Below are 16,213 nucleotides of genomic sequence, written 5' to 3'. Positions count from 1 at the left end.
CTTACGTGTAAGGAGTTAAGTCGAAAATGGGGTGAAAAGTTGCGTTTATATTTTGGTAATTGCATCAGATAGAACGACATACGCTGATAAAAGCGCGCCTCAGATAGAAAGCGCAATAAAGCATGTCAATAATTGGGAGGGACGCGCCTGTGTTTGGATGCGAGAGTTTAACGACTTCGTGGGTGACTATTCAAGCTCAAATGTCTTTATTTGGCATAGATTAACTAACAAACTAGACTTCTCACTCAGACACATGTAACTTCCAAGCCAGCTACAGTCCGATTCATAATTAGGTGTCCAAAATGTAAACAAAGGAATGTCATAATACGATTACAGGTATTGTAAAACTACAAACGCGCTATGAAAACGAGAAAACATTCGAGTTCGATCACGATCATAAAATGAATAACACCAGTTATGAAATTTAAAAATGGCGGCACAAAATATGATTTGAATCCCGATTGTGTTCCCATTATCATATTTTAATTTTCTACTAAAAACCTTGTTTTTTACCATTATTACTGTATGGAACGAAATTAAGGTAATATAAATATTACAAAACATGAATTAATCTTAATTTATTTAGATTATATTTTATTATCCTTGTATTACTTGTATATCGTTAAAATAAAAAGCTACCTACCATTTGAAACGTATTTTCTTGATAGGTCATCACCTTAGTTTATATCGGACGATAGTAAGTAATATTTTACCGTCTCTGTACCGTCTATTATGTGATCTGTGTCTATCATAAAATTGTCAACGATGTTTTTTTTCAAATCATTTAAAATCTTATCGATTTATTCGATTTTTTTATATTAAACGCAATCCTGCACCCTACTATTTCATATTGCACGTGTGCGGAATTTCTTGATTCGAGCCAATCGATAGATAAGATAAAAGTACCACTTCGACTAAGTTTTAACTAGAGATATAGAGCGAATTGCATCATTCTCTTACTAATTGTTCCGTCGCATAGCCACAACAGCGTCGGGTGTCGGGTTATAAACCAAATTATAACGCGCCATAACCTCCGATAACAACTCACTCGTGTAATGGCGCCGAATTTGGCGGGAAGTCGGTGACGCAACGACAACACTCCATACAGCCAAACGTTTTGACTAATATTAAAATGTTAATGGTGGGTGAGCAATAAAATACATTTATGCATTTTGTCAGACATTTTGTTGTTATAATAAGTCATATTCGCGCCGACATTAAGTACTCATTGATACCTACTACTTACATAGTATTGTCATGCAGATAGAAAACTTTATTGATTCAATGTTTTTATAGTAATTCCTCTTTCATATATAAAATAAACTTGACTGGCTATAATTAAAAAATGAAAATAGGCAGGCAGCTTCAAATAGACAGAGATTAATATTCATTATTTTTAGTAAAATTGTAAAAGACACAAAAAATTGTAAAAACATAAAATCCCACAAAAATCTCAAAATATGTGTTGGCTTGGTTGGGCAGTTGCTATGTCTTTATTATCGTACATTTTTGTCACTCCTGGTACAAAATAAAACACAAAAAATTAAGGGAGTAAGTTTTTTTTATGAAAACTGTAATCTTGATAAAAATAAATATTTTTAAAAAATCAGAATAAATATATAAACCCATACAAATTTAATATGTGTACCTATTAACAGAATTTAACACCGAGGGCTAAGGACGCCTCAATTACTTGTGACGTTATGATGTAAGTACATGGTAGAACACAATAATATATATTGTTTACGTGTAGCTATTGCAGTTTTTTATATATCCCTGATGTCACCAAGTGTCTAAGTGCTGCTCAGTGCTAGTGATATATGTATATTAGTTATTATACCATTGCTCGGTGCCCGTTGATTCGCAAAGAAAGGGGTCTCACGAAGGCTTTTACTTACAAATTTGTAAGATAGATTTATTAATTTTGGCAATAAGTACCTACTGAAAAATACCCTTGCAGCAAGCGTGGTGGGTATTGGTTGTAATCTGGACCAATAGTAATTTCATGCAAGCCTCACACATAGTGCATTCCGAATTAAATCGCCAGCCGTATTAACAAATATTAAAAATATTTTTTTGTTGTGGATATGAGTGTGTGTCTGACCTAAATAATTGCCATTGCATTCTATTGGTATTTGTAATCCTATTTCCAGGAAGGTCCTTCGAAATAAATCTGCCAATGCATGCACGTGTTGTCAATATTATGGCAATTTTACTACGCAAGAACAATAAACCTGCAGAAAATAAATAGTATCCCTATTTATTTTTAATAACTAGCCATACATGTGTATAGCACTTTGTATATAATAAATGTATACATACAGTATTGCTTATTTAATAAATAAATTTTATAAAATACCCTTGATACCTGCATTTTAAATATTTTTGCTATGATTTGAAAAATAAGATGTTAGAATTATACTGAACTCATTCAGATTTAAGAACAGGTATTATAGTCGCATTTGTAACAATAGGGTCACACTAAATTATTATTCCCAAAATTATTCAAAAGCTGGTAAAATAAAATAATCACTTTAAATTAAAGTCAGGTATTGTGCGCGCCAATCTGCCAGACCGCTCTGAAGTTGTTGCGAGTAGGTGTGGTCATACAATTTGGTATGGCGACGCGATTCATTTCTATATTCAGAGCGGACTAGCAGTTTCACACGGACTATAACCACAGTATAAGGATCTATATACTTATACTATGCTATAACGCTTGTTAACTCGGCCGCCGATAGAGGTCACCTAAGTCAATGCAAGAATAAGCACGGTATTATTGTACGTTTTAAAAATATTTATTTATAAATAAGCCAACGCATAGCAATACAGTAATAATATGTGGCAGAATGATTTTTAATCTATGGTGCGGTGAGGCGCCGTGCGGCGTGGCGGGAGAAATTGAGTTTTGGCGGGAAACCAATTGTCATAATCGTCATTGTTATAAAGAATTTATGAAAATATATATCTTCATCCAAATGTTTATTTTATTATGATACACTCAAGAAATATAGCTTTATAAATATCAAAGTAAATATTTAGTATTTTAAATTAAAGTTTTTAGACGATAATGTCACATTAACAGCCTCAAATTGACTTGTCAATGTCAATTTGACATCACAATATTTAAAAGTGATAAACAAAGTACAAACTTGTGATAAAAAGTTATCTATTTATAATTCAGAATTTGCGATAATTTACTAACTCAATCTAGAAATAAACAAGGCCTGTATGTTGTAAGAAGTTTATTATTAATAGTACAAAGTAATTCAAATTGAAGTGAAAACTTAAATAGCAAGAGCAGTTAGAATGTCGGAAATTTTAGAAATATCGGACGACGAAAATGATTCAGTTGAGAATTCTATCACAGAAGACGAGGACACGCCGGTGAAACAAGAGATTAATAAGAAAGCAGTGCAAAATATTGTTAATTCATCAGTATATTCAAATGAGGAGTCATCGAGCGTGAATTTTAAAAAGCAGAAGCTAATAAAAGCACTGTTTCCTACATTTAAGGAAAATCCACCCAAAATGGAACATACAACGCCCAAGAAACTATATACAAAGACGATTTCCGGAGTGAATGTGAAATTGCCCATCGAACCTTATGGCTGTCAAGTCGCTCTGATGTCGAGAGTAAGCACTATTTTTTTTTCTTTTTTTTTATAATATAGGAGTAGTAGACGAGCATGCAGTCCACCTGATGGAAAGTGGCTACTGCCGCCCATGGACATCTGTAATCAATCCCAGACAGAGATATTCCTACCTGACGTTGGCCTAAGATGCGCCGCTACCCCTGAGGACTAAGCTGGAAAACCTCGGAAAAGTATGTCTCCCTTACCCTTCAAAACGGAACACAGCAGCGCCTAACACTGCTGTTATTAGGCAGAAATAGGTGTGGCTGTGGTGCCGCCGGAGTCGAATCACAAAGGGTTCTACCACCTTCAAAGCTGTGCGTAAAGCTACTTTATTAATCTGTATTTTGAAGATGCTAATGAGGAAAGATACTTATATGAGGCTAATTTCCCCTTGGCAACTGTACTAAATTGTGTTTTAGTTGTATAAGGCCGCGTTTCCCAACCTGTGGTCCGTATGTGGTGGAGTATATGTATGGGGGGCCGCGGTGTCATCTCTGGACCATACATAAATCTCTCATTAAATGCAAAAGGGCCGGCCGCCTTACTACTTTTTTTCAACCACATACCTATGTAAAAAGGCATTCTCTACTCTTGTTTATACAAAAAAATAAATACAGAGACAGATTACAAGTAGAATCTGATTTGAGATTACAGCTTAGTAGCAACATCAACCCGAATATCCCTGATTTAGTTGCAAAAAAGCAACACCAACCTTCACATTTTGTTTTTCATAATAAACAGTTATAATTACCTTCTGTATTTGTTTTTTTTTTGTATCTGTAATAACTAAAATAAATACCTATTCCGTTTTTTTGTTGTTTATTTCATTAAGGGGGTCCGTGAAAACTGTGCTTCATTTCCTAAGGGGCCGTAGACTGAAAAGGGAAACGCTGGTATAAGGCATTCTAACTTCCAACTTCGCCTTTAGGGGTGTCAATACATGTAGGAGTGATGTGACCTAAGGTCACTGACCTTTTATCGTTATACTTTCATAAATTAATAATGTAATTGTATACAGATAATAGCTTCAATCAAGAAGAGTGAAAACTGCCTGTTAGAAAGTCCGACGGGAACGGGGAAGACGCTGGCTATCCTCTGCGCAACCCTGGCCTGGCAACAGCAGGAACAAGAGGAACAGAGTAAGTCATAGTTTAGATTCACTAACCTTAGCACATTAATTTTGTTATTTAAATTACCTTATATTACCAACTATTTTTCAAAATAAGGAATGTCAAATGATTCGTTTATTTAAACAAGGAAAAACAATATAAATATAATACTTTTCAAAATTCATTATTTTTTACCACAAATATTTATCTGGGGTTGATTACATATAGGTGTCTATGGGCAGTAGTCACTTATGACTCAAAGCCTGTATGCTTGTTTCCTACTCCTATATTATAAAAAGAAAAAGTAAAACAACAAAATGAACTAAGATTTATACGAGTTGTTCAAACTTGTCTATACGCATAGCAATGCATCGGTGGCCAATTCTATCTGGGTTTGATTATAAATGTCCACAGGTAGATGGGGCTTCTGGGGTTGCGGGCAGGCAAGAGTGGGAGCTCGAACCGTCCAGCAAGTAACCCCGGGAAGGACGACGGTGTGTGTGGCCGCATGCCCTTGTAAACACTAGGTGTATGGGAAGAGCCTGATTGGGGCATCGCACTCGGAGGACTCCGTTTGTGTTCCATCGGGGATCCCGGAGTTCTCCACCAAGCGCCGAGGACCGAGTCACCGGGGGGGTTTTAGTTCGGTAAAAATCCCACATAACCCGGCGTCGCTCCCACGTCGTCGGGTACCTTTTGAAGGTTTCGTACCCCTCGTAAACAAAAAAAAAAAGGTAAATGGACTGTATGCTAGTTTGCTATGTCCATGTTATAAAATGTTTTTAATCTTAATAGAAATAAATTCCATGTATATTTAAAAGTGGTTAAAAGCAGTAATAGCCTAGTGGATAAGAGACTCGGCCTCTTGATCGAGGGGTCCAAGATTCAAATCACAGAATCCTCAAATTTTTCAAAGTTATGTGCATATTAGAAATTAATTATCACTTGCTTAAAACTGTGAAAGAAAACATCGTGAGGAAATCTGCATCCCTGAAAAACCCTAAGAAAAAAGAACTTTTCATAGGTATGTGAAGTCTACCAGTTCGCACTTGGCCAGCGCGGGTTGATGATGATGATGATGCTATTTAAAAGTATTATGATGCTATTTAAAAGAGTATGAGCATATCTCTGAAAGTACAAATTCGAATAAAATTTTGAGAGCATGTTGGTTGGATTCAGCTTAAAAGATAGGATATTTTTGAATGCTGTAAGTGGAGCTGTTGTCGACATCTCCTAGAACCGCTTATTTTAGTTACACTGTTGTGCATGGTTCCCTATAACAATAAGAAGGGTTTAGACGAAAGTCCACTATAATTGTCTTGTTATATACAAAATTCGGATATATATCTAGTAGATTGGTAGACGTTTTTTTTTTTTATAATATGGAAGTAGCAGATGAACATGCAGTCCACCTTATGATAAGTGGCCACTGCCGCTCAGGGACATCTGTAACCAACCCGAGATAGGATTAGATATTCCGACCGGTGGGTCACAGATACGCTGTTACCCTGAGCACTAAGCCGGAACGCCTGTCCCCCCTAAAAAAAAAGGAAAGTATGTCCCCCTTACCACACCCTTCAAACCAGAATACAGCAGCATTTAACACTACTGTTTTGAGGCAAAAATAGGTGTGGCGGTGTTGGTGCCGGAGTCGAACCTCAAAAGGTTCTGGCACCTTTACCTATTTTTAAGTATTCGAGTTGTTGTATCAAAAAATAATCACTCATTACGTAACAAAAGTTAGAGAGAAACGACTATTGCTAAAACACAAATGTACCCAAGTGTATGAAGTTGTGAAACAAACAAGCGACAATTGATCACAAGTGCTCGCGTGCGCCAAGACCTCGGGCCGACGAGGCTGCTTATAAATCATACGACGACTGTCGCACGACAGTCGCAAACTGCCTTACACGAAAATTACGCTTCGCCAATACTAAATGCATTTGTTGCATGCGATACCATTTGAATCGGTTGAGAAGCCTATTTTTCATATTTCTCCCAATAACCGGGTAATTTCGGAGTTCTTTTCGTACGGTGACACGGTAATTTGTGAATGTATTTGAATAATGAAATTGCCTATTTCAGTCTTATTGTTCAGTTATTTATTTATGTATTTATGGTATAAATATTGTCATTTTTTTTTTGCTGTGCGGTTTAAGTTTGCAATGATTATTTGTGTCATGTCATAGAAAAAAGTAATTAAAATAATTGGCCTAGTTACAAGTCGAACTCGCGGACGCAGGGTTCTGTACCACCATTACTTTTTTATATTTTTAGTACTTATTATTATAGCAGCCGTTTAAGTAAATGCATTGTGAAAATTTGAACTATGTACCTATTGCGGTTCAATATATAAAGTGAAAAACGTCGGAAAAAATAGCGGTCTCTTGTATAGCGACCCCTATTTATTTTCAACTTTTTTATTTTTAGTATTTGTATTACAGCGGCCACCCTTATACACACTCAGTAAAAATTTTAAATTTCTATCTATTACGGTTCAAGAAATAGAGCCCGGTGACAGATGGACAGACGTACAGACAGCGGAGGATTAGTAATAGTGTTCCGTTTAAACCCTTAAAGGACGGAACCCTAAAAAAACTGACTATAACAGCATTTTTGGATCATAACAGATATCCTGTTACTAAGATTTGAAATTCAATTTGAATAACCCATTGATTTAAAAATTCACAGTACGTGTTATTATGACGGATGTCCATAAAATTAATTATCTGCCTAAAATAATGTGACCATACGTTCCCCTTTAGGTGGTCACGCACTAGGTTCGCCACCCATGATATAGCGTATATATTACTAGCTAACCCGGCAAACTAAATAAAAAAATGTTAAGGGTAAACGATCCTTATCACTTAGGGGTATGAAAAATAGATAGTAGCCGATTCTCAGTCCTACTGAATATGCATATAAAATTTGGGGGAAATCTGATAAGCCGTTTCGGAGGAGTACGGTAACTAACACTGTGACACGAGAATTTTATATAGCGTATATATTATGAAGTATTGTAAGTGACCATCCCAGACTTCTTTCATTGGGACTACTTGAAGTCACGGATCAACAGCTCTTAAGGAGAATATTCGACTGGAATACGAAGTGTTACTGGTGGAAATCTTAAGGCAAGTCGTGGAAAATATGATAAATCGGGCGCAAATTTGTGTCAACGCCGGTGGAAGACACTTGACAGATATCATATATTCTAATTAGCAAAGAAAATTTACAGGTCCTGGTAAAGATTTCTATTACTCAAAATCCCTTTTTTATTCAGTACAAAAGTTATTCAAAAATAAAATTGGATGATTCATTTTGCCCCACCCTATATTATAGAAAATAATGTAGTACAAAAAGTTACTTAATTATTTTAATCGTTAATTGGTTTTCCAATTGTAACTTAGATGCAACGCTTCTTTTGATAAAAAGTAGTTAAATAATTTCTTTCCTACGACCATAGATTAGTAAAGGTTACTCACTCCTAACAAGAAAATGTAACCAATTTTGACAATTGAAATAGTTGCGTAAAAAAGTTTTGCCACGTCCCCATGCTAAAATGTCCCTAAAATATTTGAAATACTGACTTATTTATTATGTAAATTACGCAGTATTAGTTATTTATTTGTAAATTTTCTCTAAAAATGTTTTTATTTGTCAAAAATTCAAAAAAATCTGACAAATCAGCTTTAGTGGCTTAGTTCAATATCAAGGCGGTGAATTATCTTTACTTATCAAAGCCTACGAACCTTTCTTTTTAAGTGAGCTGGTAGCTGGTAGTGGTTAGTCGTAAACAATGAACGAAATCGTAACGTACACAGCAAACATTTGTCGTAAGGCAAGCGATATTTAGCGGTTGTACACCAAAACTCGAGCACATTCAACCACAGTACACGACAAAGTTGGAAAACTCGATAAATTGCCGTGCGTCATTACGACTTGTGGAATCGGAAAATTCGAAGCCCCTCAACGCAAAGTATCGGTGCGTTTGCAGTACCTTTTATAAGCTTTTTTTTGTCGTGTTACTCATGTTAATGTGTATAAGTGTATAATAGAGTTGCGCAAAATGTATCACTAAAGTGAAAAGAGTGATATATATCTTTTGAACTCAGTGATATATATCACTCTTTTAGCTCAATAGCTCACTCTAGCTCAGTAGCTCTGTAAAGATACGCGACATTTTATATCAGTATATCAGAGAATCAGATCAAAATGTTTTGACAACATTTTTGATTCCTATAATTAATACAAAACTGGCAAGAAATTATATATGAATTATCACAGCCAACGCTATTTGTATATCCCGGTTTCCATGTTCTTAGCAATAAAATATTTTAATTTAGTGTTTAATACGTAACCGTAACTGTTATATATCTCAATCAACGCATTTGACTCGAATCAGGCTCACTACTCACTCTCAGTCAGTCGCTCATTTGACTCATCGCTCACTCGCGAGCTAGTATAACACTGTTGAGTTGAAGAAGATCTTATATCCGGAATCGTTTGAATCTATGAACTAAACCATGTGATGCGGATATAAAGATATACCTAATTCAAATCCGTCGGAGTTGATGAGTGATTAGCTCTTTGGTGAAGATATATATCTTTTATATCACTCACTCGCGAGCTACACAATTCTAGTGTATAATAATGTATATAAGTGTACTAGCTGACCCGGCAAACTTTGTACCGCCTCAAAATCTATTTATCAAATATATTTTATATAAAATATAGCCTGTGTTACTCGTGGATAATGTAGCTTTCGAATGGTGAAAGAATTTTTAAAATCGGTCCAGTAGTTTTTGAGCCTATTCATTACAACCAAACAAACAAACAAAGTTTTCCTCTTTATGATATTAGTGTATATAAGTGATAGCTCAGTGGTTGAAATTCGACTTCTAACACTGGAGGGCTGAGGTTCGAATTCTAGGTTAATTCTATTCTAGGTTCCGATTTAGGCAATTACCGCTTACTGTCAGGTGAATACTTGAAGGTGGTAGAACTCTTTTTGCTTCGACTCGGGTGCCACCACCGCTACACCTATATCTGCCTCATAACAGCAACGTTAAGCGCTGCTGTGTTCTAGTTTGGTGTGGTAAGGAAGACGTACTTTTCCGAGGCGTTCCAGTTTAGCTTTAGTCCTCAGGGGTAGCGGCGCACCTGTGGCCGACCTCAGATAGGAAAATCTTATCCTATTTGACGTTGATTACAGATGTCCATGGGCGGCAGTAGCCACTTACCATCAGGTGGAAAGCATGCTCGTCTGCTACTCCTATATTACATAAAAAAATAAAGGAGGCCTACTTGCACCTTTTCTTCTTTCGTTTTATAGAAAATAATGTAACTGTTGTGCGTTCCATTTAAGAACTTTATATCTAAACGTAAGTCACGAGACGTAACCGGACTAGTAATTAAAGTTTGTTCCAAGCTTTCAAGCTTTGAACTTTTTAAAAGCTCGCCGGTTCACGACGTCTGGTGAGAATAGTCGTCCGCAAACCATTTGCGTTTGGCGTGTGTCAGCCACGTCACCATTTTTTTGTCACGGACTTTTGGCGCCCAATTTTCCTCGTGTCAAAAACTTTGACAAGTCAATCCTGATTCGTGGCGCTGAATTCTTTTTGTTTTGAATTCTGAAAATAAAAAGTAAACTACTCGTAAAACATATATATTAAGTATCTATATTATGTATTCCTATACCTATGCTTATTGTTTTGTCCTGGTTATGAGCGGGGCACCCAGCGATACGAGCTCGGAATACAGGGGCCCTTGCGCCTTGTTTTTATAACTTTAATCATTAAAACATGTTTATCCTTTATTTGTTTATTTATGCTAATTACCAATTATATTCAGTACATAAAAGTATCTGATGAGTCATAACGTGTTATGTTCTATTGTTTTATTAAGTGCGAAATTATTACGTTACCACGTAACAAATCTTTTGGACTAAGCAGTACTACGTAATACTTTAAACTTACTTACGTTTTAAGAGTATCCTAAAGGCCTATCAACGATTGACAATTTAGCAGCTTTTCGGAAGTTAGATGCAGAAATCAAACACTCTCCTGGCTCTTAAACGTATTGATTTGGGCGCCGGTCGGAACTTTCACCAAAACTAGAATCTTCATTAACCTATCACTGTCACCCTGCTGGACACCGGTCTCCTCGTATAATAAGAAGGATGTGGTCAAACTATACTCGATCGCGCTGGCCAAGTAAGATTTGACACATTCAGTACTCTCGGGCGTGTATCCATCCTCACGATGTTTTCCATCGTCGTATAAGCAAGTATACTTAATTTTTTATGTGCGCATTACTTCAAAGTCAAAGGTACGTGTCGGCGATTCTAACCTTGGATTTACCGATTTTTAACCACTATGTCCATGGGCGGCAGTAGCCACTTACCATCAGTTCTACTGCATGCTCGTCTGCTACTCCTATAGATGTTATAAAAAAACACTGCTTTCAAAGTAGCAAGTCTGCTAGCGCCGTAAGTGCTTCCCCCGCGTTAATTTCCCCAGCAAGGGTTGCCGCCGATGTCGTCGAATCGTAAACGTTATTTATGACGCCGTCGCCCGATTATTGCCGCGAGCTCGCTCCTTGCCGCCTCATTTGCATACAAATTTATATCCGCTAGAAACTGTGATCATACCCTTCGACTTCGTTGGTAACCGTCTGACTTCGTTGTTGGGGGAATCTAATCTAATTTCAACAGGATAGCATAGTGGTGCAAGTGCCGGTTTGTCGTATGGGAGTTCAGGGTTTGATTCTCGTGCCTTACTTTTCACAATTAATTAACACTCGTTTTTAATTGAAGTAAATTATCCGTCCTCAAAGACGTGTAAAGTCTATCGATTTGTTTTTAGTAAAGTAGAGTATGACCTAAACCGTTATAGTCCTATGAGATGCGAGATGAGAAGAGCTCGTGCCCAGTTGTGGGACAATAAGAGATAGATACTGTCTGAATATAAAAGAACAACATTTTTGATATTAAGTTATTTTATTAAATTTGAGTAACGAGTTAACGACTAACCAGATAGTAAGTGCAGTAATCGACTGCAGATAATATTGATGTCCTATCTCAGATCAGCCATATGTGTTGCTACTCCAGAGGACCTCGAGGAAATTTCTTCCTGACCACATCCTTCGAACAGGAACACACAGCAGATGAAATAATAGTTTTAAACCTGAAATAGGAATAAAGGTGGTGCCATCGAAATGAGTTTCTGCACCATTACAACCTTCAGAAAAATATGTATTGCAGGAAAATGTCTGATGTTTAAGTTCCAAATGTCTATTTTAAAATGACATGACTTACATTATACCTAACAATACCCAGCTTAACACTGTCAAATATCAAATGCAGTATTCCCATTGCATTTTCGTGGAAGTCGCTTATCTGTCTTATATCTTTATGCTCATTCCATTTGACACATTGTTCAGTTCTGCGGTTCCCATCGGCACGGAAGGCATTCCGTGACAAAGGGGTAGCCGATTTGGAATATTTAAACGGTTGTTCATTTCCAAACGGTAAAATAAAAATGCTATTACGATACCGATTTAATCTGTTGTCAGCTTTCCGTGGTATCGCATTCGGATTGTAATTTGGACAAGAAAGTAATGACAATGAATCGAATTTTGTTTGTTTATGATACTATACTTCTTTTATTTATAGCCAGTTCATTTTAGGGGTCTGTAACTCAAGGGTAAAAACGGAACACGGCTACTAAACCTGTGTCGGTCCATCTGCCACAGGGCTCTATCTCTTGAACCGTAATAGACAGATACTTGAAAATTTCACAGCGTGTGTATTGCTTTGGCCGCTATAACAACAATTAATAAAAAAAATGACTCTTTTATTATCAACCTTACAACAGCTTTGTAAGTATTAAGATATATGAAGGAAAATGTAATTATAATTTTATAGGCTTCCTTTTATGTAAACAGAAATGTCAGTGACATCGATTATTTAAAATATCACAGACCCTTCCAATTTCTTCCTGAATTTTCTCAATGGTCACAATTGAGTGTTTAAAGCTCGATACATCTATAGCCGACCAGAGACAGGATTTCAATACTATCCTACAGCTGACCGATGGCGATGGTAGCCTATTTTTCATATAATATAGGATTGATGTTAAGTGGCTACTGCTGCCCATGGACATCTGTAATCAACCTGTGATAAGATTAGATTCCTAATCAGTTGAAAAGCCGCGGATAAGTATGACTCCTTACCAGGCAACATTCCAACCCAATACCACTGATGTCCAATAGCAGCGCTAAACTTTTTACCATATTGCATGCTTGTTTGCTATTTCTATTCCATAAATAACTTAAATATATTGCAACATATATCATACCAGTCGATTAAAACGAATTTGACTTGACACTATCTCAATAGCTACCATCGCGTGATCATAATTCTTCATTTTAAACTGATCCAAATGCTGATTCGATGAAGTGAAACTGAACTGGTAGATTCGTTTTAAACCTTCGATCCAGATATCGTTTTCAGTTTTATTTGAATACTGTTAAGTTGTCGATGTGCGGTTTTCATATCGATATGAAAACCGTTTTCGTACCTATATCAGAAACGCTTGTTACCGATGTATTTATTTGAGTTGCTAACGCCGAAAAAATGTGTAACATTCGTTTTGACTCATATTTAGTTTTATTCCCTTCGACTGTTCCTAATCTTATAGTGTTAAATAGTAGTTCGGACAAAAGTGTAGCGTAACTTTTGGTTTGGTCAATTCAGTTCATTTGTTGCAGGATAAGGTGAAATACATAATATGTGGAATACATTAGTTTTGTGCTGCTATCCTAACCCAAAGGGTATGCAAATATGTTTGTATTTTGTTCTTCTATTTTCGTTTTATCCTCTAAGCTCATAGGCTTGTGTTCTATGAAAAGGTTTAACTACATCCTTATAGCCATACGGGATACGGCAAATTATATATCGTAAGTTAAGATATTAATATTAATTCTTCTTATTATTAGAGAATAACATTATTTACGATTCTAAAAACATTTACATTTTAAATACAATTAATTTGAATTATTATCAGTATGTCGATTTTTATAACGGTTGCCTTTGTCTACCGATATTTTATGATATAGAAATATCGGAATGAGCTCAGTTCAATCGACTCCCTCATAAATACACCACGATGTCGCGTGAGCACTAACTTTGTTTAACTTACCAACTTGGAAATGAAATTTTTTATGCTCACCTCAAACAAAATATTCTGAGGTGACATTATACTTACATAAAGAACATTTTTTTCATACCCGTGGCAGTAGCAGTTTGTTTTTGTTTTCATTTCTGTTTAGTTCAATGGGTTTATGTAGAAGTATTATAAGTTATGATTTGACTGATGCATACTTATTTTTGGCTTATAACAGGAGGAGCAGGAGTGCAGATTTTTTAATGAGAGGCTTAGTCGTATATGAGGTGTTGCAAATAAGTCCTTAAGGCGCGTTTGATTATGACTCTGGTTCTATTTACACTAGATAGACCTCTTAAAATCCGACCAACTACAGTTTCATATTTCTATTATAAAAGAGAAATAATATGAAATAATGTTATTTAAACAAAAATCATATACCTAACTAGAGAAGTATCTTACATAGTAAGATTCATATATTCATACATAGTAAGATAGTAAGATCATCTAATGATTCTATTCGACCTGTAAGTCAATTTAATTACTTGTTCTTAATTAAGTACAGTGATTTTGCACTGTTATTAACTTTTAAAGCCCATTAATGTTATTTACAACGGGGTATTTTCATTCGTGCAATGTCGTTACACCCCTAAATCTTAACTATTACAGTACGACTACGACGACACGACTACAAACTGGTTGATCGTTACGACACATTTGCCACTTTACGACTAATCCGTTAAATGAATCCGTGGTATTCGACTCGGGATCTAATCACCATTCCGCCTGATAACAGCAGTTTTACCCCTACCGTTCGGTTGGTACCCACCAATTATAACTGTTTATTCAACCAAATAATATGACCGTATCATACGAAATGCATTATTATATATGTCGGAGAAGGACGGCTCTCATCGACATCATTTATAGAAACTATGAGTTTTGTGGGCGTTGTCATAGGGTAGGGTAGATGCAGGCACAAATACAGTAATCACAGCATTTATTGTTCTTAACATTTATAACTTCGGATTTACAGAATACCTATACTATACTACTACTATTACTTTACAAACAAAGGATTTGAGCAGCAGGTTCAAGGTAGTGACTACACGCTCCAAAGCACAATCAAATAATGATCCACCTCGATCACTCACATCAGTTCTTATCCATGTTTCCCCACCGCGCCGCCACATATCTCGACTCCACTAGAGACCTCTTAAAGTCTCTGCTCTGATCCTAATACAAAAGCTATACAATGACTATTAATTATAATTTAAAGCAATTAACCCTTCGATTGATCAAGTACCAATAATATTACTAAAATACTAAATTAACAGTATAGCTAAAGCTATATTAAATAAATCTGACTCTTCCTCCGACATATATGTGTTTGTAGTATAGGAGTAGCAGACGAAGTTCACCTGATGGTAAATGGCTACTGCCGCCCATGGACGTCTATAATCAACCCCACGTAGATATTCCTATCTAAAGTCGGTCACAGGTGCGCCACTCCCCCTGAGGACTAAGCTGGAACTGTGAAAAGTATGTCTCCTTTACCACACCCTTGAAACTAGAACACAGCAGCTCTCAACACTGCTGTTATTAGGCAGCAATAGGTGTGATAGTAGTGCCGCCGGAGTCGAACCACAAAGGACTTTACCACCTTCGTACCTATATATGCAATCAAGGGATAGTTATATTTTCGGTTCGTTTGCGTGGTACCCACGACATTACTTTGGGATTAATATTACTTACTGAATATTAACTTCTATCATAATTAGAGATCAGAGCAGCGTACATTTTGAAAGTTAACGTTTTCAAATATTATAATGTATATTAAGTATAACCTGTTACAATGAAGATCGTAATCCCAAATGGCGGCATTAGCCCATCACTAGTTCTCTATGAAATGTAAGCCATGAACATAAACAAAACCGTCTATTCTGTATTACATTCATTACTGTAACAAGTTATACGTGTTCCGTCGAAAAAAAAACCTTTTCTCCAATCATATTCGAAATGGTAATTTTACAGTTTTGAGCACGTCAATCTATTAATGTGATGGGCGTTTGGTATTACTGTTCGTGACTCGCTCCGAAACCTTTTGGTTACGAATTAGTATTGTTTTTATGGTTTTTTAAATTCGCCTCCGTTCGCTCGTAAATGTAATTGGGGGACAGTTTGTCCGTGTGTACCAGGGACGGATTTGGGGGAGGGCAATCGGGACTACTGCCCCTGGGATTCCATAAGAGAAGATTCCCCCACAATCGAAATGAAAAACATTTAAAATTTCGTTCGATAA

General features: G+C 36.2%; 1 protein-coding gene and 1 long non-coding RNA gene across 3 annotated transcripts in view; both read left to right on the top strand.

Moving 5' to 3' along the window:
* The first annotated feature begins 1,326 nt into the window (after nt 1-1,326).
* On the top strand, nt 1,327-2,324 carry LOC140746548 (uncharacterized). Of its 2 annotated transcripts, XR_012102778.1 has the most exons (3): nt 1,334-1,551; nt 1,659-1,708; nt 2,154-2,324. It is a non-coding gene; the product is annotated as an uncharacterized LOC140746548 (long non-coding RNA). The 2 variants fall into 2 exon arrangements; XR_012102777.1 differs by having other exon boundaries at nt 1,327-1,708.
* An 802-nt stretch (nt 2,325-3,126) lies between these two features.
* Nucleotides 3,127-16,213, top strand: part of LOC140746472 (Fanconi anemia group J protein) — an 80,293-nt gene continuing 67,206 nt past the window's right edge. The window contains 2 exon segments of the mRNA XM_073078625.1: nt 3,127-3,636; nt 4,657-4,777. Coding sequence (XP_072934726.1) covers nt 3,310-3,636; nt 4,657-4,777 — 448 coding nt within the window. The 5' untranslated portion in view covers nt 3,127-3,309.

Source organism: Epargyreus clarus, unplaced genomic scaffold (genome assembly GCF_041222505.1).
Source record: "Epargyreus clarus isolate Ecla_fem2 unplaced genomic scaffold, WU_Ecla_fem_2.2 ptg000012l, whole genome shotgun sequence".
In the NCBI taxonomy this organism is placed as follows: Eukaryota; Metazoa; Arthropoda; class Insecta; order Lepidoptera; family Hesperiidae; genus Epargyreus; species Epargyreus clarus.
Note: the sequence above shows the minus strand (reverse complement) of the source record. Positions and strands in the feature narration are given on the sequence as shown.